General features: G+C 47.4%; 1 protein-coding gene across 2 annotated transcripts; it reads left to right on the plus strand.

The window, feature by feature from the left end:
• Positions 1-7,273: 7,273 nt before the first annotated feature.
• LOC138395260 (saoe class I histocompatibility antigen, A alpha chain-like) lies at positions 7,274-10,729 on the plus strand. 2 transcript variants are annotated; one of them, XM_069487910.1, is made up of 8 exons: positions 7,274-7,529; positions 7,657-7,926; positions 8,171-8,446; positions 9,035-9,310; positions 9,429-9,545; positions 9,946-9,982; positions 10,116-10,163; positions 10,322-10,729. In XM_069487910.1, exons 1-7 carry the CDS (start codon positions 7,457-7,459, stop codon positions 10,159-10,161), a joined length of 1,095 nt encoding a protein of 364 aa, XP_069344011.1. In that variant the 5' UTR covers positions 7,274-7,456; the 3' UTR covers positions 10,162-10,163; positions 10,322-10,729. The 2 variants fall into 2 exon arrangements, with proteins under 2 accessions (XP_069344011.1, XP_069344010.1); XM_069487909.1 differs by having other exon boundaries at positions 7,340-7,529; positions 9,946-9,978.
• The last annotated feature ends 14,345 nt before the right edge of the window (positions 10,730-25,074 follow it).

The raw sequence follows: 25,074 nt of genomic DNA on the forward strand, positions 1-25,074 counted from the left end.
CTGGGATGAACCACATATACAACAACAGAAAAGTAGCCAAAGTCTGTTATAATTATAAAAAGTAAAACTTCAGCAGTAAAAAATGAATGACAGCCTCCCACATCAGGGATAACTCTATTACATGTAGTGTGTGTCACAGAATACATGAAGTATGAGTTCAGTGTACAGGAAGTCTAAAAACAGCCAAAGCTATTTTTTCTAGATCTGCAAAAAATGACGTTGGTATTTTAATGGGGATTGCATTGAATCTGTAAGTTACTTTGGGTACTGAAGACATTTTAGCAATGTTGTTGTGTGATCCATGAGCATTGTATGTTTTTCCATTTGTTTACATCCTCTGTGATTTCCTTCCTCAGTGTTTCATAGTTCTACCTGTAGAGGTCTTTCTCCTCTTTGGTTAAACATATTCCTAGGTATTTTATTTTCTGTATTGCAATTGTGAAAGGTACTGAGTCTTTGATTTGATTCTCAGCTTGACTGTCGCCAGTGTACAGGAATGCTACTGATTTGTGTACATTGATTTTGTAGCCTGAGACTGTGCTGAATTTATTTATCAATTCCAGGAGTCTCTTAGAACCAGAAAAGACCCCAAATAGCCAATACAACCTTAAGCAAAATGAATAAATTGGGAGGCATCACTTTACCAGATTTCAACCTATGCTACAAGGCTATAGTAACCCAAACAGCATGGTACTGGCACAAGAGTAGAGACACAGCAATGCATCAAAACAGAGAACTCAGACATAAAACCATCCTCATATAGCCATCTGATCTTTGGCAAAGCAGACAAAAACAAATACCGTGGAAAAGAACCCTTATTCAATAAATGGTGCTGGGAAATTGGATAGCCACATGTAGAAGACTGAAACAGGATCCCCACCTCTCACCACTCACAAAAATTAATTCATGATGGATAACAGATTTAAACCTAAGGCATGAAACTGTAAGATTTCTAGAAGAGGTTGGAAAAACTCTTATAGATATTGGCCTAGGCAAAGGATTTATGAAGAAGACCCCAAGGCAATCACAGCAACAACAAACATAAATAAATGGGACCTGATTAAATTCCAAAGCTTCTGCACAGACAAGGAAACCATCAGTACAGTGAATAGACAACCTACAGAATGGTAGGAAATATTTGCATGCTATACATCCAATAAAGGGCTAATAACAAGAATCTACAAAGAACTCAAGCAAATCAGCAAGAACACATCAAACAACCCCATTAAGAAGTTGACAAAAGACATGAACAGAAGTTGTTCGAAAGAAGATAGAATAATGGCCAATAAATATAAGAAAAAATGCTCAATGTCTCTAATCATCAGGGAAATGCAAATCGAAACCACAATGAGATATCACCTATCTCCAGTAAGAATGGCTTTTATCCAAAAGTCTCAAAACAATAGATGCTGGCATGGATGTGGAGAGAAAAGGACACTTACACACTGTTGGTGGGACTGCAAACTAGGACAACCTCTATGGAAAGTAGTATGGAGACACCTCAAAGAACTAAAAGTAGAACTACAATTTGACCCAGCAATCCCACTACTGGGTATCTGCCCAAAGGAAAAAAAGACATTCTATAAAAAAGACATCTGCACCAAAATGTTTATAGCAGCACAATTCACAGTTGCAAAGATGTGGAAACAACGCAAGTGCCCATCGATACATGAGTGAATTAATAAAATGTAGTATGTGTATACCATGGAGAAATACTCAGCCATAAAAATAAATGGTGAAGTGATACCTTTTGTAACAAACTGGATGGAACTGGAGACCATCCTCCTAAATGAAGCATTGCAAGAATGGAAAAACAAACACCATATCTACTCTCCTTTAAATTGGAACTAATGATCAACAATCATGTATATATATATATGGTGGTAAAATTCAATGGAAATCAGGAAGGTGGGAGAGCGAGGAGGATGGGTAAATTTGAACCTATCGGGTACAATGCACATGATCTGGAAGACACACACCTTATAACATTGTCTAAAACTGTACAAAAGTAATGCATGTAAGCAAAACGTTAGTGCCCCAGTAGTATCCTGAAATAAAAAAAAAAAAAAACAGGCAAAACTAACTAATATTTGTTTTGAGGATATGGACAATTATTGTAAAAATATTTAGAGAAATGAAGACTCAGATGACCCTTCTGGGGTCAGGATTGGGCAGCAGCCCATGGCGGCTTCATAGGTTCTGTTTCTTTGCCAGTGGCGGGTGCCCAAGTAGTTCCTTGATCATAACTCTTAGAACTGGAATTTTTCAAACTGCAGCTTGGGATGCACTTTTGAATAATTTTTTTAAATGAAAGAGAAAAGAAAATAGCAAAATTCATTGCAAGGATCCTTTGCAAGAACTACTCACGTTGGAACAAAGGCACAGCGCCATGTGACAGAGAGGACCAGGATGCCATGAAAATAGCCCTGGCTAGAAATAGGTCGTTTGGTCCTTGGCTCACTGGCACCTCTGTGGAAGAAAACAAAGTTATTATTTTAAAGGCATTACTGTTATGACACTGAAGTCTTGGAACTCTTGTGGAACCTCTGTGGATTCCCTGGTACCCAGTGCTCAATCTGATGAGCAAGGCAATTCCATCTTGCAACGGATTTGATGTCTTACTTACACTTTAGCACACTTAAAACTGAATTATACTATTACAGAATTGGAAAAGCACATTGCTGATCAAAATAAATTAAATAGGAAAACATTATAAAACAGTAATCGCTATCTTTCTAGGAGTGATTTAAAAAAAAAAAACAATAACCAGGGATGGAATAAAAAATATGAATGGAAAACACAATAGAGCTGCGTTAGAAAAAACTTTAGAAGCACAGGGTCACAGTGCTTTTGAGAATCATGTGGTGTCTGAATCACTTTGACTCCATCTCATTAAAAAACACCATGAAATATATTAAATGTATTATACAATGCTTACTGAACAGCTAGCTTTCAAAACACCTAGTGCCTAGATTGGAGTTAACGATTTCTGCCTCCTGCATCAAACCAAAATTGGCACGATGCTAAGCTAGGTGTGTGGACCCAGGTTTGAGACTCACATTTTTCTAACTGAAAAGGAATCCAATTGGGGAAATATTTTTGAAGATGATGTTTGAGTGAAAAATCAGCATCTTGAAAATTCTTAAGAAACTAATTTTGAAAATTTTCTTCTCTCCTTCCTTCCTTCCTACCTTTCTCTCACTCTCACTCTTTCTTTCTTTTTCTTTTCCTTTTCTTTTTAGAGACAGGGACTCGCTGTGTTGCCCAGGCTGGTGTGAAACTCCAGGCTCAGGTGATCCTCCTGCTACAGCCTCCTGAGTTCCTGGAATTGTAAGTGTGAGCCACTGTGCCCAGCTCTGAATCTTCTTTGGAAAAAACAAAGTTATTATTTTAAAGGCATTACTGTTACGACACTGAAGTCTTGGAACTCTTGGATCCAGCTACTATATGTTCCCAGCTTTGTAGCAACTTATTGAAAAGAACATTATTATTAAAGACATTTGCATGAAAATCTTAGAGAGATTGTTGTATCTCCCTTCTCTGTCTCAAACTTCTTATGCAGCACCCAATGCTCTGTGATGTCTCAAACTTTTAATCACTCCTTGGAAAAGAGAAATTTAAAGCACTAAAGAAAAATAATCAGATGAAAGAAGCATTTGATTTACAAAATCCTGAAACAATCCCTTTAATGTTGCTTTTGACATGCATGCAAAGTCACTGATACCCCTCCCTCCCAGAGGTGCAGCTCAATTCCCTCCCTGTGAGTGTGGCCTGGACTTAATGGTTCAGTTCTAACTGACAGAGCAACGCTGATGTAATACTTTGTGACTCTGGTGTAGGACAAAACTCACTGTGGCTTCCACCTTGGTCCTCCCTCTCTGGGGTCACGAGCTCTGGGGAGGCCAGCTGCTGTGTCGTACGTAGCCCTGTGCAAAGGTCCATGTGCAGGAACTGAGGCCTCCTGGGACCAGCCAACAAGCAGCTGAGGCCCCTTCCGGCAGCCACGTGAGTGAGTCGCGTTTCATGGAACCCCCAGCCCCAGTCCAGCCCTCAGTGACACTGCCCTGGCTGACAGCGGGACTGCAGCCCTGTGAGAGGCCCCGAGCCAGGAGCGCTCAGGGAAACCTCTCCTGGATTCCTGACCATCAGAAACTGTGGGAAATGACAAATACTTGTTGTTTTGAGCTGCTAAGTTTTAGGTAATTGCATACACAGCAGTAGATAACTAATAGAATTTGCAAAGAGAGAATGAATTTTGCACTTTAATTTTCATTTGCTCTACATTAATTATAAGATATTAAAAGTGTCATTTGATTTTAGGAGGTAAGAAGAATTTCCATGGCTAAATAGGGTATATTTTATTACCACTCATAACCATCTATTTACTTGAACTTCTATTTCCAACCTAAGACCCAACTGAACACAAAAAGAAGATCCAGGCCATGCTAGGCTGATTCTGTGATGTCCCCAATAACCACTCCCTGCTTATTCACCTTCCCCCAGTTATTCAATCACCACTAATGCAGGTGCTGCTGCGAATGGACTTGCAGATATAATTAAGGTCCCAAATCAGTTGACTTTAGGACAAGGGATTATCCTGGATTGGACTGTCTCAATCAGGTGAGCTCTTAAATGACTGAGCTTCCTGAGAATGAGAGTCACAGTGTGACAGGGACTTAGTGTGAGGACATTTCTTCACTGTGGGTTTTGAAAGTGGAGAGGCCACGTGGCAGGGAATGCTGGGGGCACCAGGAATTGGGAGCAGCCCCCAACCCCAGCCCTGACAGCCAACAATGAAACAGGGACCTGAGTTCTACAACTCCCAGAAACTGAATTCTGCCCACAGGCTCCATATAAGCTTGGGGGAGGACCCCAGCCTCAAGATGAGGATACAGCTTTGTAAAACCCTGAACAGAGAACACACCCACACCATGCCTGATAAGCACATAGCATTTTTTCCACTGGCATGAATTTATGAACTCATATGTAATAGTTGCATGAAATAAAATCTTTTCTAACTTTTTTAGTATTTTTCCGTTTATGATTTTTATGTGAGTAAATTAAATTTTAAGACAATGAAATTTCATTTATTCATTCAACAAAAATTAATTTAGTGCCTACTCTGTACCAGGTTTGTCTTTACATACTGGGGATACAGCTTTGACCCAAACAGCCCAAAGCCCCAGTGCCCATGTGCCTTACATTCCAGAGGCTTCGCAAGAGTGAAACCAACCCATGGGAGCATTTTAAGTGAAACAATGACAGGCCCTGCCTCACGTTAGCAGGACTGTGACCACTGTGGGGAGGACACTGTGGGCAGCAGGGGAGGGGACAGTGCTCGGGCCACAGGTCAGGAGTGAGAGGCGGTGGGACTAAGGGGAGAAGGGGCCTGTTGGATGAGAGGGACAGAGGGAAGGGCTGGAGAAGCAGGAGCTGAGGAACAGGAGCAGAGGGAGAGAGTTCTAAAGCAGCGGAATTCTCAGATTTAAACAATGTTTTATAGATTTTAATACACATATGTACAGAGCCTAGCTGGGTGTTCTTTGCATTTGGTAATTTTTCCTTTTTTTTTTTTAATTTAAAAAATGTAGAACTTGCTCTCCATGTGCATCTAGGGGTGCTTTGTTTTCACACTCGAGCTTGATGGCAGCTTCTTCACCAGAGGCAAAGCTGGCACCCAGGCAGGTATCTCCGGAGGACCCGCTCCCGATCCTCCATCCCAGGCGGTACTTACTCCCATGGGTAGCTCCATGATGCCCTCTTGCTGTTCCAGCCGCCTGTATTTCATAAGTAATACATTTGTGGAGCTATCTAAACACGAATTGCCTCCTAATATTAATCAGGTTAAAAAATACCAACTGTGCCCCCAAAATATGCACACAGCTTAGATGTGAATAATTCATGAAAACAGGCAAGGCGTGAGCACTGGAGAAGAGCATTGTGACTGAGCACGTGCAGCTTTGAAGTGATTAAGTCCAACAACTCCTGGCTGAAACAGACAGTAACAAATTGTGCTTCTTTATATGAGGGGATGTCCTGGACTCTCACGCACAGACTCAGGGCTGTAGAACAAGGACAATTTTAAAATACAACAACTCAGAGTCCAAGACACATTGTCTGGGAGAATAAAACTTGGGAGTGTTGTTTGAGTCTAACTGTAACGTATTTAGACACATTTATATATCGAGGGGACAAACTCACTTCTTTTATACCTTAGATTCCTGATCATTCCATATAATTTTCATTATCGTGTACTTTTTAAAAAGGAGAGGCTGTTAATTAATTATGAGATTTAGGTCAGCATTCTGCATTCATGATTTTTGTAGATATTTTTATTTTGTGAGATTTTAACTTGTTTCTAAAAAATCTGACTGGATTACAATGGGAGCAACTTGCTTATTCTGTTTCTTTGAATAGTTTGTGCCCTAACAGTAATAACAGGCATTCTTTATATGAAAATAATTTTTGATACTATTTGATAACTTGAAATTTAATATAAAATATTATGTTAAGTGCAGAAAAGCTTTCTGCTGACCCGTGATTTCTTAGAATTATCCCAAGTAATCCAGCTCATTCCATTACTGAATATGTTATTCAAGTTCACCCAGTGTCTCTAAAAAGAAACCAGCTTTATTAAGGCTGATATGCCATTTGTAATAAGTTATCTTTGTCATTTCACAGACATGAATTCCCCAAACCTAACTTCTGCTTACAGAAGATAAACAATTTAATCCTAACGTTAGAAAATAAATGCTCAAGCATAAAAAAAAAAAAGATTCCTGATCATTCAGGGGTTACGTAGATTGTGCTGCCCACCCTAGTTAATAACCAAAAAGGAAACGAGTCCCGAAGAGAGTCTCTCTGCGGTGCATTCAGACATAACTTCTCCAGGTCTGAAGAGAAAACCCCCGTCTCTACACCTCCAGTCCCAGGGCGAGCTCACTCCGGCATCAAGTTCCCTGGGGTGAGTTTTCTTCTAGAAGAGTCCATGGGGAGAGGAAAGGAGTAGGAGGCAGGGAGTCCAGTTCAGGGAGAGGGATTCCGGGCGGGAAGTGAAGGGGCAGGGGCTGGGCCAGCCTGGGGGTCTCTCCTGGTTTCCTCTGACAGCTCCTGGGCCGGGACTCAGGGAGACAGTGTGACAAACGTCGCTCAGTGCAGAAGGAGAGGGGTCGGGGCAATGTCGCAGGGCCCCGGGCGTGGCTCTCAGGGTCCCTGTCCCGAGGGCGGTGTCCGGGGCGGGGAGCTCAGCGATGGGGAGTCCCCATCTGCCCGGAGTTTCACTTCTCCCTGTCCCAACCCGTGTCAGGTCCTTCTTCCTGGATACTGCTGACGCGGCCCCAGTTCTCACTCCCATTGGGTGTCCCGTTCCCAGAGAAGCCAATCAGCGTCGCCGCGGTTCCGGGTTATAAAGTCCCCACAGACCCTCCCGGACTCATCGTCTCCCCAGACCCGGAGGATGGCGGTCATTGCTCCCCGACCCCTTCTCCTGCTGCTCTCGGGGGCCCTGGCCCTGACCGAGACCTGGGCGGGTGAGTGCGGGGTCGGGAGGAAGCGGCGTCTGCGGGCGGAGCGAGGGGACCGCCCGGCGGGGGCGCAGGACCCGGGCGCCGCGCGGGGAGGAGGGTCGGCCGGGTCTCAGCCCCTCCCCGCCCCCAGGTCCCCACTCCATGAGGTATTTCTACACCGCCGTGTCCCGGCCCGGCCGCGGGGAGCCCCGGTACATCGAAGTCGGCTACGTGGACGACACGCAGTTCGTGCGGTTCGACAGCGACGCCGCGAGTCCGAGGATGGAGCCGCGGACGCCGTGGGTGGCGCAGGAGGGGCCGGAGTATTGGGACCGGAACACACGGAGAGCCAAGGGCAACGCACAGAATTTCCGAGTGAACCTGCGGACCGCGCTCGGCTACTACAACCAGAGCGAGGCCGGTGAGTGACCCCGGCTCGGGTCACAGGTCACGACCCTCCCTCCCCCACAGAGCAGCCCGCGTCGCCCCGAGTCTCCGGGTCCGAGAGTCACCCCGAGGCTGCGGGACCCGCCGCGACCTCTGACCCCGGACGAGCCCGCGGGGACTTTGACCCGGTTTCATTTTCGGTTTAGGCCAAAATCCCCGCGGGTTGGTGGCGAGGGGCGGGGCTGAGTGGGCGTGGCTGACCGCGGGGGCGGGGCCAGGGTCTCACACCTTCCAGTGGATGTCTGGCTGCGACCTGGGGCCAGACGGTCGCCTCCTCCGCGGGTATGAACAGTTCGCCTACGACGGCGCCGACTACATCGCCCTGAACGAGGACCTGCGCTCCTGGACCGCGGCGGACACGGCGGCTCAGATCACCAAGCACAAGTGGGAGGCGGCCGGTGCGGCGGAGCGCCACAGGGCCTACCTGGAGGGCACGTGCGTGGACTGGCTCCGCAGACACCTGGAGCACGGGAAGGACACGCTGCTGCGCGCGGGTACGCGGGGCTGCCGGGCGTCCCCCACATCTCCTGTAGATGTCCCCGCTCTGCTCCCACAAGGAGGGGAGGAAAATGGGACCGACGCTAGAACGTCGCCCTCCCTCTGGTCCAGCACAGGAAGACGCCTCCTGGGTGTCCAGATCCTGTACCAGGGAGGGACTCTGAGGACCCGCCCTTCCCTCTGGGACAATTAAGGGATGAGTCCCCAGGGAATGGAGGGGAAGACAGTCCCTGGAATATGATCAGCGGTCCCCTCTGACCCTGCAGCAGCCGGGGGCACCGTGACTTTTCCTCTCAGGCCTCGTTCTCTGCCTCACACTGTGTTTGGGGGTCTGATTCCCGCCCTTCTGAGTCGCCGGCCTCCACTCAGGCCAGGACGGGAGGTCCCCGTTCTCCATCTCAGAGACTAGAACTTTCCAAGGAATAGGAGATTATCTCAGTCCCCTGGGTCCAGGCTGGTGTCTGGATTTCGCAGTCCCTCCCCCACCCCGTTTGTCCTGTCCATTCTCAGGATGTCACACGAGCCCTGCTGGAGTGTCCCATGAGGGATGCAAAGTGCCTGAATTTTCTGACTCTTCCCCTCAGATCCCCCAAAGACACACGTGACCCACCACCCCATCTCTGACCGTGAGGCCACCCTGAGGTGCTGGGCCCTGGGCTTCTACCCAGCGGAGATCACACTGTCCTGGCAGCGGGATGGGGAGGACCAGACCCAGGACACGGAGCTTGTGGAGACCAGGCCTGCAGGGGACGGAACCTTCCAGAAGTGGGCGGCTGTGGTGGTGCCGTCTGGAGAGGAGCAGAGATACACGTGCCTTGTGCAGCACAAGGGGCTGCCGGAGCCCCTCACCCTGAGATGGGGTAAGGAGGGGGTGGGGGTCACGTCTCTCCTCAGGGAAAGCAGGGGCCCTTCTGGAGCCCTTCAGCAGGGCCAGGGCTGAGCCTGGGGTCAGGCCCTCACCTTCCCGCCCTTTCCCAGAGCCGCCTTCCCAGCCCAGCGTCCCCATGGTGGGCATCGTTGCCGGCCTGGTTCTCCTTGGAGCTGTGCTCGCTGGAGCTGTGGTCGCCGCTGTGATGTGGAGGAAGAAGAGCTCAGGTGGGGAGGGGTGGGGGGTGGGGTCGGGGTTTTCTTGTCCCACTGGGGGTTTCACGCCCAGGCAGAAGTGAGCCCTGCCTCATTCAGGGGCCCTGTTTGCTCACACTTGCCCTGTTGCAAAGGACATGGAAAGTGAAGAACCAATTTATCACCTTGATGATTGTGGTAATGGGGACCTGAATCCCAGAAGTCACAGGTCACAGGGACAGGTCCCTGCTGAGCACAGACCTCCAGGAGGGCAGTTGGTCCAGTCCCTCCTTTCCTCGTGTTTCTTAATCTTGCCCTAGATCTTCAGTCACAGTTCTGGAACCTTCTCTGGGGTCCAAGACTAGAGGGATTTTCTAGGACTTCATGGTCCTGCCTCCTCTCTGGCTTCTCACGGGACATTTTCTTCCCACAGGTGGAAAAGGAGGGAGCTACGCTCAGGCGGCCTGTAAGTATGGGGGACTTACCCCTGAGACCTTTGGGAAAGAGTAGACAGGACCCCATGGGGGAGCTCCCCACCCCATAATCCTCCTGTAGCCGCATCTCCTGTGGGCTCTGACCGGGTCCTGTTTTGTTCTACCCCAGGCAGCGACAGTGCCCAGGGCTCGGATGTGTCTCTCACGGCTTGTAAAGGTGAGAGCCTGGGGCCTGATGGGACGGGTGGGCAGGGGGGACACAGCTAGGCTTCTGGGGAGTCTTTGATGGGGCATATTGAGTGTGTGGTGCCCTATTCAGAGTGTCACCACTTACTGTGACTGACCTGGATTTCTTCCTGCTTGTATTTCCTGCAGCGTGAGATGGCTGCCTGTGTGGGAGTGAGCGATGCAGGACGTGTTCCCGCCTCCCCTGTGTGGCTTCAGGGGCCTCTGACTTCTCTGTCTGCAAAGGCCTCTGAATGACTCTGTGTCCCTGTTCCCGCAATGTGATGGGCTGGAGAGGCCGGTGCACCCCCGCGTCCTGCCCCCTCCGCCACGCTGATCCGTGTCCTGTGCCCAGTCACCTTTCCTGTTCCAGCGAGGAAGGGCTGGGACGTCTCCATCCCTGTCTCACCGTCGCCGTGCACTGAGCTACTTCCCGACTGAAAATAAGAATTGAATATAAATCTGTTTTCTCAAATTCCTGCAATGAGAGGTTGATGGGTTAAAGGAGGAGTTTCCTAAAATTTGAGAGTGGAAATAAAGAGAAGACCTGAGAACCTTCCAGAATCCTTGTGTTTGCTGTGCTGAGTCTGCTGCAGGTGGGGACAGGAGAAGGCTGGGAGGAGCCGAGTGTGGACGGGGCTGTGCCCAGTCTGTGCTCAGTCCGTCATGGGCTCCATGTGTCACCCCTTGGCTGTGTCATCCTCTCTGCTCTGTTGTCCTTGTCCCCGTGGAACCTTGTGCAGCAGGACCTGTGATGACAGAGGCTGAGACCACCCAGGGCAGCCCCTGCACTCAGGAGTCTGTGGTATCAAAAGATGAACTCTCAGGCCCAAAATGCTCTTGCCCTCCTTCTCGGGCTCTTTCCTGAATTCTGGTCTCCATCTTTTCCCCAACATTTTTATTCCTTTATTTTTTATTTATTTGTAATTTTTATGGATACGTGATAATTGTCTATATTTATGGGATACATGTGATGTTTCAGTACAACCATACAATGTGTAATGTTCAAATCTGGGTGATTAGACTATCCCTCACCTCAAACATTTATCATTTCTTTGTGTTGGGGACATACTAGATCTTCTCTTCTAGTTATTTTGAAATATATGGTTAATTATTAACTGTAATCACCCTATTGTGCTACCGAACACTAGATCTTATTCCTTCTACCAAACTGTATTTTTGTATCCATCCCAGCCCTGGTAACCGCCATTCTATTCACCACCTATGTGAGGTCAGTTTTCTTAGCTCCCACATGTGAGAGAGACTCGCGATATCTGTCTTTCTGTGTCTGGCTTATTTCCCCTGACGTAACGTCCTCCAGTTCCGTCCCTGTTGCTGCACCCAACCTTTGTAAAGGAACCCAGTTCTGGAATTAGCAGAGAGGACGGATCCCACCATTTCTTATCTTAGATAAATTCCTGTTAGGTTTCTATCTCTGTCCACCTACCCCCATCCCTGCCCTTGGTTCTACTAATCCTGTCGCTGGCTCAAATCCAGGCTCATGGATTTATAAAGTAGACTCTAGGTTAGATCTATATTCGTGTGGAAAGATGGAGCCATAGTGGAGGATGATGGTTATTCCTCGGGGAGAAACGTCTGTGTGCTGCAGTGAGCAGGAAGGTCGTGTGGGAGGGAGGGGGGACACAACAGCACAGGTGAGAAAAGCGCAGGTGGCACTGATGTCAGCCTGAGAGGACAGTGTCAGTGTGACAGGACACTGTGCTGTGTCTGCACAAAGCAGCACTTGCCCTGAGGCTACATTGATAAAGATCCTGTGTGTAGAATAGGGAGGTGCTCTACAGTGATCCTTCATTCAACTGTCATTTGTCACCAGATACGTGACAGACTGTCCCTGCATGTGAGGAACATGGTTAAAGTGAAAACAGAAATATTCCCGGCCTTGTGCAGCGTGTGTTCCAGTGGGAAGGGACAGACCGTGTTCCACAAGCAGAGCAAACAAGGAAAGTGTTTATGTAGAAGGTGGTAAGTGCTGTGGGGAAGGTGAGCCAGAGTTCGGGGTGTGGGGACAGGGAAGGTGGCTGTGGGGGGTCGGCATGGCCCTTGTTGGAAAGGAGGGAGAGCAGGGACGCTCCGTGCTCTGAGGAAAGATCTGCAGGACAGGATGAAGTGTCTGGAGGATGCTGGGGAAGTCCTTCCAGGCAGGGAAGCGTCAGCGCAAAGGCACTGGGGCAGGAAGGTGTCTGTGCTGTGGGGGGAGCTGGAGGCCGGGAGGCTGCACAGACAGCAACTGAGATGAGCTCAGAGGTGGGGCCGGAGCAGGGAGGCCTGAGGGTGTGGGGAGGGTCTGACCTTTGCTCTGAGAGAGATGGGGACTTAGAGGACAGTTCTGAGCAGAAAAGGACATGGTACAACTTCTCTTTTTAAAGGGTCTGTCTGGCTGCTGTGCTGAGGACAGAGCTGAGAGGCGGGAGGAGCAGGAGCAGGGAGAAGGGCAGGGCAGGAGGGCAGGGCTCCAGGCTCCAGGCTGCGGGTGGCGGCTGAGCGCTGACAACGGAGGGAAGTGCTGGGCTCTGGATCCGTTTTGAAGACGGACTTCACAGCGTCTCCTGATGTGTCTGGGTGTGAGGAAGAGGAGTCCGGGAGGACACGCACAGCGTGGGCTGTGTGAGCGGAAGGACGGAGCTGCCGTGTGGCAGGGGGGGACTGTGGCAGGGGTGTGTGTGAGGAGGGGGTGTCGCAGGCGTTCAGGGGAGGAGGCGCCACTAGAGTGCAGGGGAGGGAGCCGGGGTGGCAGCCGGACAGCAAGTCTGGACTTCAGGAGAAATGTCGGGGCTGGAGGGGTAGATTTGGGGGTGACACCACGTGATTGATATTTAAAGCCTCGAGCGGGGATGAGGCCGCCAAGGGAGGGACTGGCTACAGAAGAGAAAGGGAACAAGGACTGAGCCCTGGGCCTCCAGTGCTGAGGACCCGATCCGACCACACGCCCAGACAGACTGCACAGCTCCGACACCGCGTCCCGAAGGCACGGAGACCGGGGAGCCCCAGACTGTACCGTGTGCAGGAGTCCCCTGGACGTGGCGCTGAGACACAGAGAGTCGGGAGGGGAGCGTGAGGTCCCGTGTTGGTGACGAGGGTGGAGCTGATGCTGCTGGTCTTCTGGTCACACGTCCGCAGCAAGATCACAGAGCAGGGCCCCCACGTCTGCGCCAGCCCCCTGCAGGGCCCAGTAAACACGCGAGTCCTTGCTCTTGTGCGTGACACTCTGAGCGGGTGGTCCTGGGAGAGGCCTGAGTATTGTCCACGCGCCACCAGCAAGCCCAGTGCCCAGCCAGACTGGAGCCCTGAGGCCGTGACCAGAGGGTGCCCAGGGTGGTCTTACACCCATTTCAGTGTCCTCTTTTCCCTCAGGAAGAAAAGAGAGAACATACATCGTTAATTAAGAGACACGATGTTTAGGTGATGATCAGGGAAACCAATTTTCTGGTGAGTACATGTGATGCTTGTTTTTCCATTCTTGGGATACTTCACTTAATATAATGGGTTCCAACTCTCTCCAGGAGAACCATAGAGATGTCGTATCTTCATCATTCCTTATAGCTGAGTAATATTCCATGGTATACATATACCACAGTTTACTAATCCAATCATGTATTGATGGGCATTTGGGTTGTTTCCACATCTTTGCTATTGTGAATTGTGCTGCTATAAACATTTGGGTACACGTGCCTTTGTTACAGAATGACCTTTTTTCCTTTGGGTATATGCCCAGTAATGGGATTGCTGGGTCAAATGGCAGATCTACTTCAATCTGTTTAAGATACCTCCATAATGCTTTCCACAGAGGTTGCACTAGTTTGCAGTCCCACCAGCAGTGTATTAGTGTTCCTGTCTCTCCACACCCACGCCAACATGTGTTGTTTTGGGTTTTTTTGATAAAGGCCATTCTCACTGGGGTTAAGTGATATCTCATTGTGGTTTTGATTTGCATTTCCCTGATGATTAGAGATGTTGAACACTTTTTCATATGTTTGTTAGCCATTTTTATATCTTCTTTTGAAAAATTTCTATTCATGTCCTTTGCCCACTTTTTGATAGGGTTGCTTGATTTTTTCTTGCTGATTTTCCTGAGTTCTAAATAGATTCTTGTTATCAGTCCTTTATCTGATGTATCATCACCTAAACACAAATCTGGGAATGACACCAATTGGACATCAGACTGAGGTGGGGGGTGGGGGAGGGGATGGGGGTATGCCTACACAATGAGTGCATTGCGCACCGTTTGGGGAGTGGTAACACTTGAAGGTGCTGACTCTGGAAAGGGGGGGTGGGGAAAAAAATATGAAACTATTGTTTTTAACTTGCACTGTTCACTTAATAATTTATCATGAATATTTCCCATATTATTTCATATCATTGTACAAGAAATAATGTATACATTATGAGGACATACTGTATCTAACAAGATATACTGTTAGACTCTTTGATTCTGTAAAATTAAATTGAAAAAAATAAAAAAATAAATAAATAAATAAATAAAAAAAGAGACACGATGTTGGGAGATTCACATCGTTCTCTCTACCGTGGGGCTACAGCCAGGTAGAAGGTTCTGGTATCGGCTCTCAGCTCTGCATAGAGACATCTCTGAGTGCTGCTCTCTGACCCTGTTCCCCAGACTGGTTTCTGACTCTCCTCTTGGAGCAAACAATGGAAGCCAAATTTTTCTAGTTTACACAAGTCGTATATATGCTACTGGGGGCTAATTTTATCGTAGGGGAGGCCACAAAGCCAGGCTTGTGGCTACACAGCCAGGCACAGAATCTCAGTCCACCCTAGGTCAGGTCCCTCAGAGGAACCCCTGCCCCTGCTGCTGGGGACAGATGCCACTGCTCACACTCTGACACCTGATGCTGGACACTGGGCCCTGCGGCGAGGACTGCTGTCACTGCTGCTCCTGGCAACTGGACGTCACCACTGCCACTTGGCCATCTTTACCAAAATGTCTTGCACAGTCCCAGCCTCTGTGTCACCTCGTCCTGGTCAGAGTCTGGCAGGTGGAGCCTAAGCCTCATGTGCATGTTCAACGCAGGGATGACTGGAGAGCGGTCCTCTCCTGCGGAGGGAGGGGGTGTCTGTCCCTCTGAAGATTTTACGTGTGGGATTTTGATACAGTGTGAGGGTGCAGGTGCTGGGAGCCGAGGGGTGGAGAAAGAGTGACAAACGCCCATCCTTGCAGCAGCGGTGTGACATTAGAGCTTTATCTGGCACTTGGTGGGCTGGATGAACGAGAGATTAGTAGACATCTTTCCACCCATTCCCTGGCGAGTGTGACATTACCTCCAGCTGTCGTCTGTACCAGCGTGCACTCTGCGTCACTGGGGTGGCATCGTGGGATGCTGAAACACTTTCTCAAAACATCTCCTTGACTTTGTCTCTTACTAGGATCAAAACATTCAGGTCTGTAACACCTCGGAGGATCTGTATGCACTGATGTTTCTATTAATATTTATAATTCCTTGTGTATGGAAACATTTCTGGGGAGAGAATCTCTAACATTTCTCAGTTTTTATGTGACCCACAGGAGGCCTAGGAAGCAAGTCCTAGTTTTCTAGGCTAGACATCTTGCCACTCAATGTCTGGATCATGAAATGTTCATAGCAAACTGTTTTTAGCAGACTTGGGCATGATATAATTGCTTATATTTTATCTTTTGCTCTGTGAGAGGGTAAGGGAGAGCCTTACTTACTCCTACTCCGAATTTCTCTTTCTGGGATAGTGATAGGCTTTTCGTCCACCCCAACAATTTTCTGGTTCTCCGACAGCAACTGGGAGCCCCATGATTCAATTCAATCTGACACTAAGCACCTGGGCTTAGCCTCCGACTCCACAGGCTTAAGGGCTCAGTCCCACGGGACTGTCCTCACTGCAGACGCAAGTCCCAGCTCCCAGGTTACCTGCGCTTCTCTCTAACTTGGCTACAAAGTCAGGGCTTCCCGGCCTCTCCAGGTCTGGTCATTTGCCAGACCAACCCACAGAACTCAGGAGAGCGCTGTGCTCACTGTTGCAGTTTACCATGGTCTCAGTGCGCTCTGGCTGCTAGAACAGAAGGCCTGAGTCTGGGTGATTTATGGTGAACAGAAGTTTATTTGGCTCACAGTTGTTGAGGTGGGAAGTCCAAGATCCAGGGACTGCATCTGATGAGAGTCTTATTGCTATGTCATCCCATGGCAGAGACAGAAGGACAAGAGGGGGCAAGAGTGAGAGAGCAAGAGGCCGAACTTGCAGCCTCAGGCTCTTTTATAATCAGCATTAATCCATTACTGTGGGCAGAGGCAACATGGCATAATCACCTCTGAAATGCCCCACCTCTTAGAATTGTTGCCTTGGGATGATGTTTCCAATGCAAACTTTTTTTTTTTTTTTTTTTTTTTTTTAATTTAAGGAGATTTATTGTGACCAGACCCAGAGCACATGATCTCAAGAGATCCTGAGAAAATGTGCCTTCCAACACCAGCTTTTTCTGTAGAAACATTCAAAGCACAGCAATTATAAAGGATGCAAATGAGCAGCCAGATGCAGAGGTACACGGGGCGAGGTCAGGAGGGGTCCTGAGCACAGGGGCCTCTGTCCCCTTGTGTTGGGGGCACCATCCTCCCAGCACATGGATGTGTCCACCAGGTGGGAAGCTCTGCAGACCCCACTGTCCCCAGGTCTTCATGGGTGTTTCATTGTGCAGCAGGACTGATGACATCATCGGCCGTTGGTGACTGAGCTCAACCTCCAGCCACTGTCTCCTCCCCAGCGGTTGGGGACGGGGCTGAAAGTCTGACCCTCTACTCACAGCCTTGTCTTTCTGGCAACCAGCCCCGTCCTGAAGCTGTGTAGGAGCCCCTCAGCCAGGACTCATGCTCAGCACACTGAAGATATGTTCGTTACTCAGGAGAATCCAAGGCTTGCAGGAGCCATGTGTCAGCAAACAGGGACAAAGACCAAAATTTTTATTGTACCACAGATCACCCCCGGCCTGTGACCACAGATCGCTTAAAGCAAAAGAATCATAACGGCATAAAGATACTGGCACAGTCCCAGAGTCACTGTAGGTCGCTGACAATTAGTCCAGTTCATCCTCCTGTTGTGTGAAAATATCTCCCAGGATGAGGTCGCTCAGGCTCGCAGACTTCCATTTAGTCTCGCCAGGTTCCAGAACAGGATGGTCTCAGTGACGTACAGCTTCACACTTCAGCATCTGGTATGTGAAGGGACAATCAATCCCAGGACCCCCAAAACTCGTGATGTCAAAGGGAGAACTCGGCCTGGGAACTGAGTCACGCAACCACTGCCATCCTGTCCCCAGACTCACCTCCTCCATGAGGCACAGAGGGTTTTTTTTTTTTTTAAGAAATGGGGGCAGGGCATGGCTAATGACCAAGCAGGTTTTGGTGGACAGGCCATGGGAGGGAGAAAGGAAGCCTGGCTAGCAAAGGTGGTCTTGTCATGAGATAAGCCTCGAGGTAACAGCCCTCAGGAAGTATTCTTCAGGTAAGTGTTTCTGTTCAGAACTTTAACGCGTCAGACTCTCACTTTTTCTTTCCTAGATGGAGTAAGGAGGGCCGGGCTGCATTAATGGAGATTTCCTACAGGCGTAAGTTACCCCGTACCCCCACCCCACACAAAGACAGGTTTGCATCATTATTTCGGTTGTCAAAGAAACAAAAACCTCAAGAGCACCCTAACCCCCAACTCCTTATGCAAAAGAGAAGGTCAAGGCCTCAGGCTCCTGTGAAGCACTCACCCCACAGACCATTCATTATGGCAAGAACATAAAAATTGTAACTGTAGGTCTGCAGGCTACGTCTAGCTCCTAAAACTAGAGTCTGTTCTGATTCCTCACTAATAATGAATTACAAGTTTATTTTCACAGGTGCAGGACAGAGATGAGACAGGATCAGAGTTTCTTCCACCTACCCAGGGACATCTACATAACCGATGCTTCCTTCACTCCCTTTTCTTCGCTAGCATTAACCTTACCTTATGGAAAATATAGATTTTTGTTGGTGTCACAAGAATGTAACCCTTTTGTCTCACTACCTCCCTGCCTTTTTCCCCTATCCATATGCCTTTAAATGCTGAAACTTCCAAATTCCCCTTCAGAAAAATAGCAACAGATCAGTCTGTGGTTTCTGTCTCTCCTGGGCACGTCCTCAGCTTTGGCTTAATAAACTCCATTGATTGAGGTCTTTGCCTCAGTCACTTACATTAGGTTGTCTAAATGGCAACCACATGAAAGGACACCTCGGAGTAGAGCCCCTTGTGACTTGCAGTGAGTCAGCCCTGATAAGATAGCCAAATTCAGGGCTAAGGGTGTAAGAGTGACACCTTGTGACTGGGAAAATGAACCTGAAAGAAAAAAGGGAGACCTTACAAATAACAGGGGGAAAATGGAACAAAGTAGGGGAACTTGTAAACTTTCTAGTCTCTCCAATTTTCCTGTTAATCTCTAAAGTTGAAAAACTGCTTGAAGTCGTCCCCTCTCTCCTCTGGTCCCAGTCAAATACAGACACAGGTAAAACACTCTCAGCCACTCCAGTCAAAGTGGAGATCAACTTAAACAGACCCTCACCTAACATGCAACAATATTTATTATGACAGGAAGCCATAGGTGAAATCACTCCTACCATACAATATTGTTTCAGAAAGGGTCTCATTGTTCCCTGCACCAGCCCTTGCAACACCTTCATCTCCCCTGCAAAAAAGCCAAATGGGGGCCGGGTGTGGTGGCTCACGCCTGTAATCCTAGCACTCTGGGAGGCCAAGGCAGGTGGATGGTTTGAGCTCAGGAGTTCGAGACCAGCCTGGGTAAGAGCAAGACCCCGTCTCTACTGAAAAAATAGAAAGAAATCAGCTGGCCAACTAAAAATACATAGAAAAAATTAGCCGGGCATGGTGGCACATGCCTGTAGTCCCAGCTACTCCAGAGGCTGAGGCAGGAGGATCGCTTGAGCCCAGGAGTTTGAGGTTGCTGTGACCAAGGCTGACGCCACAGCACTCTAGCCTGGGCAACAGAGTGAGACTGTCTCAAAACAAAACAAAACAAAAAAGAAAAACCAAATGTGCAAGGATGGAGGTTCGTGCAAGAACTAAGGGCCATAAATAACATCATAATGCCCAGACAACCCGTAGCTCCCAACCCACAAACGCTTCTGTCAGCTATACCCACTGCCAGTCAATGTTTTCCACTGTAGATCCCCGTAGTGCCTTTTGTTTTTAGCATTGCAATCATTCCGATAGGCATTGTTTATTTGCCTTTGCTTGTAAAGAATTACAAGATACTTGGACTGTGATGCCCCAAGGGTACACAGAGAGCCCAGCCTCTGTTTCTCAAATATTTAAATCTGATCTGGAGGATTTAAACTTTCCCCAGGGCCCAACATTTATCCAATGTGTGGAGGACCTTCTCTGCTCTGACACACTCTCCTCCTCTCAGGAGAGCAGTCTCTGTTTACTCAAACAACTAGTTACCAAAAGACATAAGGTGTCCGAAGATAAATGCCAATTACACTTACTCCACGTTAGGTATTTGGGATACATCATTTTGGCTAAAGGGCTGAGCATTAACCATGATAGAATTAAAAGAATTTTGGCTTTCCCAACACCTACCACACACACATACACACACACACACACACACACACACAAAACAACTGAGAGGGTTTTGGGGATCTGCCCACTATTGTTAGAAGCTAGATATCATATTTTTCCCTCAGGGCCTAACCTCTGTACAGGTACCAAAATATAACAACCTGATCCACTCCTGTATACCTAGGAGGACACTCAGCCGTACAACAAATAAAAGAATAACTAATGCACCAGTCTTAGGACACCTAACTACAAACTGCACTTCCCCCTTTTCATATTTGAAATTGGAGGGAATGCACCTGGGGTGTCAGCCCAAATTCCTGGCAGTCACCAGAGACCTGTGCGCTGTTACAGTCAGCAGCTAGACCCAGTGGCTCGGGGGTCGCCTCTGTGTGAGGCAACATCAGCCACAACCCTTTCGTACGAGCCTGTTGAGGAGATAGTTATAGATTCTTCCTTTGCCATTTTTGTACCACATTCTCTCGAGAGAACCTTTTATAAAGTATTGCTTCTATCATCTCCAAATATTACCATTTCTTATTCTAAACTATCTTAATCCGGCCACTCTTTACCAAGCTCTTCTGAAGAGACCCCTCATGACTGTATCTTTTTTTTTTTTTTTTTTTTTTTTGAGATAGAGTCTCACTCTGTCACCTAGGCTAGAGTGCCGTGGCATCAGCCTCGCTCACAGCAACCTCAAACTCCTGGGCTCAAGCAATCCTCTTGCCTCAGCCTCCCGAGTAGCTGGGACTACAGGCATGCACCACCATGCCCGGCTAATATTTTCTATATATATATTTTTAGCTGTCCATATAATTTCTTTCTATTTTTAGTAGAGACGGGGTCTCACTCTTGCTCAGGCTGGTCTCGAACTGAGCTCACACAATCCTCCTGCCTCGGCCTCCCAGAGTGGTAGGACTACAGGCGTGAGCCACCGCGCCCGGCCATGACTGTATCTTGATGGCTGGCCAACTTCTCACCCCAGGAGGGACTTACAAGCATCATTGGGTAATGCTGAAGTAGAATGGTATAGAGATATGTCTTACTAAAAAGGGGAGGATGGAAATTTCAAAGCAGAACATGCTGTGACTTTCCTATTAGAGGTGATTGAGGCAGACCCTCTTCCCCAGGTCAGATCAGTTCAAGTAGCCGAATGGATTGCCTTAACCTGAGCTTGTCAACTGGCAAAAGACAAGACTGAAAATATATATACTGACAGCTGCTATGGATTTGTGGTTCCCCACAATTTTGAGATGCCATGGAAAGAGAGAGGATATTTGACCTCTTGCAGGCAACCCATAAAAAATGGACAAAAAGTGTCAGAATTGCTAGAAGCAATTCTTAAGCCAAAACTCTTGGCAATTATGAAAGTCCCAGATCATTCTAAATGAGACACCACTGAAAGTCAGGGTAATCAATCTGCTGACCCTACAGCTAAAAGGGCAGCAATCAAGTCACCAGCCCCAATCCTGAGAACAGTCATAAAACCCAAAACACCTGAAAATGTGTTAAAAGAAACCCAGAGAATAGGTCCACAAAAGAAAAGTATATTTGGGAGCAAAAAGAAGGATATTTCTCTCCCCAAACTAAAATACTGTGTGGACATAATGATAGGCCCATTATCCCATAATATGACACATTGAAATTCAGATAAGGTGATATCCTGGCGTAAACAATACTATTGGAAACCATCTTTCACAGTGGCACTACAGGTCTATTCTCAGTGCACACATTTGTCCCAAACACAACCCTGGAAGACCCCTCCACGGGGTCCAGGGTCATTTTCCTCTCCCAGTTGGACCATTCGAAACCTGCCAGCTCAATTTTTCCACCTGCTGCCCCCTCAAGGTTGCAAGTATGTGCCAGTAATGATCTGTGTGTTTTCCCACTGGATTGAGGCTTTCCCCTGTCTGTGAGACCATGATGGCAGTTGGGAAAATTCTATTGGAGAAAACTATTCCACCATGAATAATCCCATCTGAACTTAACAGTGATAGAGAAACTGATTTTACTGGCCAGGTCATTCAAAACATTTTTAAAATTTGGCCTATTTTTCAATGTTTCCATTGCATCTACCACCCCTAGTCTTTGGGGCTAGTGGAATGGACCAATGGAATCATTATAACACAATTACTAAGTTCATGGAGGCATTTCAGCTCCCCTGACCCAGAGCACTCCCTTTGGTGCTGATCACACTCCAGTCTACCCCTTTTGGAAAACATCAGCTATCCCCATATGAAATTATACCTGCAAGGCCCATGCATATGGAATCTAACATAACGAACCAATTTTTTCTCAAAGGAGATATTTTATACTATTGCAAGTGACTTATTCACCATCTCAAAAAAAAAAAAAAAAAAGCAAGTTTTGGTAAAACATTTTTTCCACAGTGCACTTTTAGGAGATGAAATATCATAATGTACAACTTGGAAATTTTGCCTATTGGAAAAGACATTTAATAAAAGACTCCCTCCAACCAAAATGGAAAAGCTCATACCAGGTACTATTGACTAATTCATGTGTGGCAAAATTAAAGGGTAGATTCTTTCATCTTACAAAGGTACACCTGCTAAGTGGACTGTGACTCCCACCAGAGATCTTTGGCCCCAGTTTACTAAATAACCATGACCTTTGAACCAGGTTTGAGAAGCAGATGACAGCTGAGGTAGACTGCCTAAACCCAAGACTCTGGACCAGACCCATATACAGATGAATGCTTAGACCTATTATCTGAAAGCCATTATAATTATTGTCCTAGGGATATTAGCAATTGTTACTGAAAAGACAGGCTTGCTAATAAACTAGCTAACAGAGAAAGGCAAACTATCTGACAGAAAGAAAGAGGAATAAACTCACAACACATAATTGCCCCTTTGAAGAGAAAGATCAAAACACAACTTCCCCTTTGTTTGATCAAGCACCAGTGGCTTAAACTGTTATATTTAAGAAGTTTTTCTTTTACCAGCCTTGAAGAGCCCTGAACAGACAGCAGGGGTGCAAACTCTTTGTCACAGTTCCTGCCAGAACCACATTTCCGAGGACTCTGATAAACCAGCCTCACCAAAAAGAAAAAAAGGGAAAAAGCAAACAAATCCATTCTACAGCTGCTCTGTTATCAGCTGACAGCAATAACTAGTTTTTTCTTTCTCTTTATCCCCTAATAAAACCCCAAACCCTTTATCCTCCCCACCCACATTTCTTCTTTTTTTCTTTTTGTGTCATTCCCTTATCTCCTTTTGAGAAATAAAATAAACTATCTTTCTTTAAAACTATTCTAATTTTTATGTGAGAATTCTTTTTCAACCTGCTCTGTGAGCTCCTCACCCTGACATCACCCTAATATTTCGGTGGCCCGTACAGGGAACTTCACTTTTCTATCTCTGTCACAGGGAGTCACTTCTCTGCTTCTGTATGAGGAGCTCATTTCTCTTCCTCTGTCTCAAGACTGCTTCCTCCTCTGCTGCCCAGCTCCCAGGTCATCCTTCTTGCCCGCCCTCCAAACCATTGAGAATGTGTTAAGTCTCTAGGGCTTTGAAAGTGCTCATACACTTGAAAAAGAGTTGGTAGCTTTGTGGTTATAGTCAACTCTGGTGCCGGTCTGCCACTCCCAGATAGGTGCCTGAAAAGGACACTTCCTAGCCACCTCTTCCTGGACTTCACCCAGATGATCCAGGGATGCTTGGCTTTGAGGGAAGTTCCTCTCTGGGGTTTGGTCTGGATCAGAACTTGGGGATGCCTGCATTCTGGCCAGCACCTTATGTCTTCTTTCAGGTCTGACTCACAGTCAGGGATGCCCTATGTATGATCAGCACCTCAAAGGTCATCTAAGTGGGGGATGCCCCTCTCAGGCATTACTGTTAGTGTCTGGATGTATGATCATCCCTAAAGTCCTTCCCTTTTTTCTTTCTATAGACCCAAACATTTAGTCTTCTATGGAAATACAGCCTGGCCGCAATATAAATTAAATGACCAGGAGATTTGGCCCGAGAATGGATCTCTTAATCATAATGCCATTCTGCCACTCAACCTTTTCTTGCTGTTGGCTCAGCCAGTGGTCCGAAATCCTCTATGTTCAGGCTTTCTTCGAACTTGGTACACAACCTGATCTTCACTCTGCCTGCCACATGCTACTTCTTACTCCTGCTTCTCTCCCATCATCTTCACATTCCAGATAATGTTTCTCTTTCAGCTCCCCCTGCTCCCCTTCTTCTTCTTTTTCTTCTCCATGTCCACCACTCTTACCCAGCCACACTCATTCTGGTCAGTTGTTCCAAACACCCTCCCCACCTGTACACCAGTTCCGTCTCCAGCATTATAAATTACTCAGAGCCAGGATGAAAAATCCAGCCATTTTTCTTTCATGACTGTCTAAAGCCATTTGCCCCCTTACTCATTTATATCCTGACAACAGGGAAGGACAAACTATTTTAGCAAAGAACTTCATCTCCCAGTCAGCCCCCAATATTTGGTGTAAACTCTAAAAACCTAAAAAGGGGCCTCAGACTCCACAAGCAGAACTTTAAACCTGGCCTTTGAGGTCTTTAATAGCCAGGTTGAGGATAGGAGAAAGGAAAAGAGAAAGCAAGACTGGCAGCAGACCCTGAGAGAAAAAAGAAGTTTTCTCAATTGTGGCTATCAGTCTAAGAAGAACCTTTCAGAGACAGAGTTACCCTGAAGGCTCAGGCAAGAAGACACCAGGATCATGCCCTTCTCCAGGAACTACACCCTGCTTTCACTGAAACCAACTGGGTCACTGGAGTCAGAAATGCCCCAGGAAACATCCTCTATCAGGACTGTGTCCTCTATGCAAAAGTGAGGGGCACTGGAAGCAACATTGCCCTCTCCTTGAAACAGGAGGCTGCACTCACCTTCCAGAAGCAGTGGGCTCCCCTAAGCTGGCATCCTCCATACCCACAGACGCTCTGGAACTGCTTCAGTCTGACAGACAGGCCCTGGCATTGGAACAGGCTCAACTTCATCCCACCGGGATGACTGAGCTTTAGGTAAGTGGCGGGTAAGCAAATTAATTCTAATAGACACTAGAACCACTTACTCGGCTCTTCCTGAATTTTCAAGACCTCTGTTTCCCTCCCTTATTTCCATTGTCAGAGTAAAAAGTAAAATATAAAGCCCCCTGTATACTCCACAGCTCCTCTGATCACTGGGAGATCAAGTCTTCTCACTCTTATTAGCACTTCCCAATCACCCTCCCCTCTTGCTGGGAAAAGATCTTAGGGTTATGTTAAACACCATAGGCTTCCTCTCTCAGTCCCTGGGAAAAGCTTAACTGGGACTTTACACACAAC

Source organism: Eulemur rufifrons, chromosome 15 (genome assembly GCF_041146395.1).
Source record: "Eulemur rufifrons isolate Redbay chromosome 15, OSU_ERuf_1, whole genome shotgun sequence".
Lineage (NCBI taxonomy): Eukaryota > Metazoa > Chordata > Mammalia > Primates > Lemuridae > Eulemur > Eulemur rufifrons.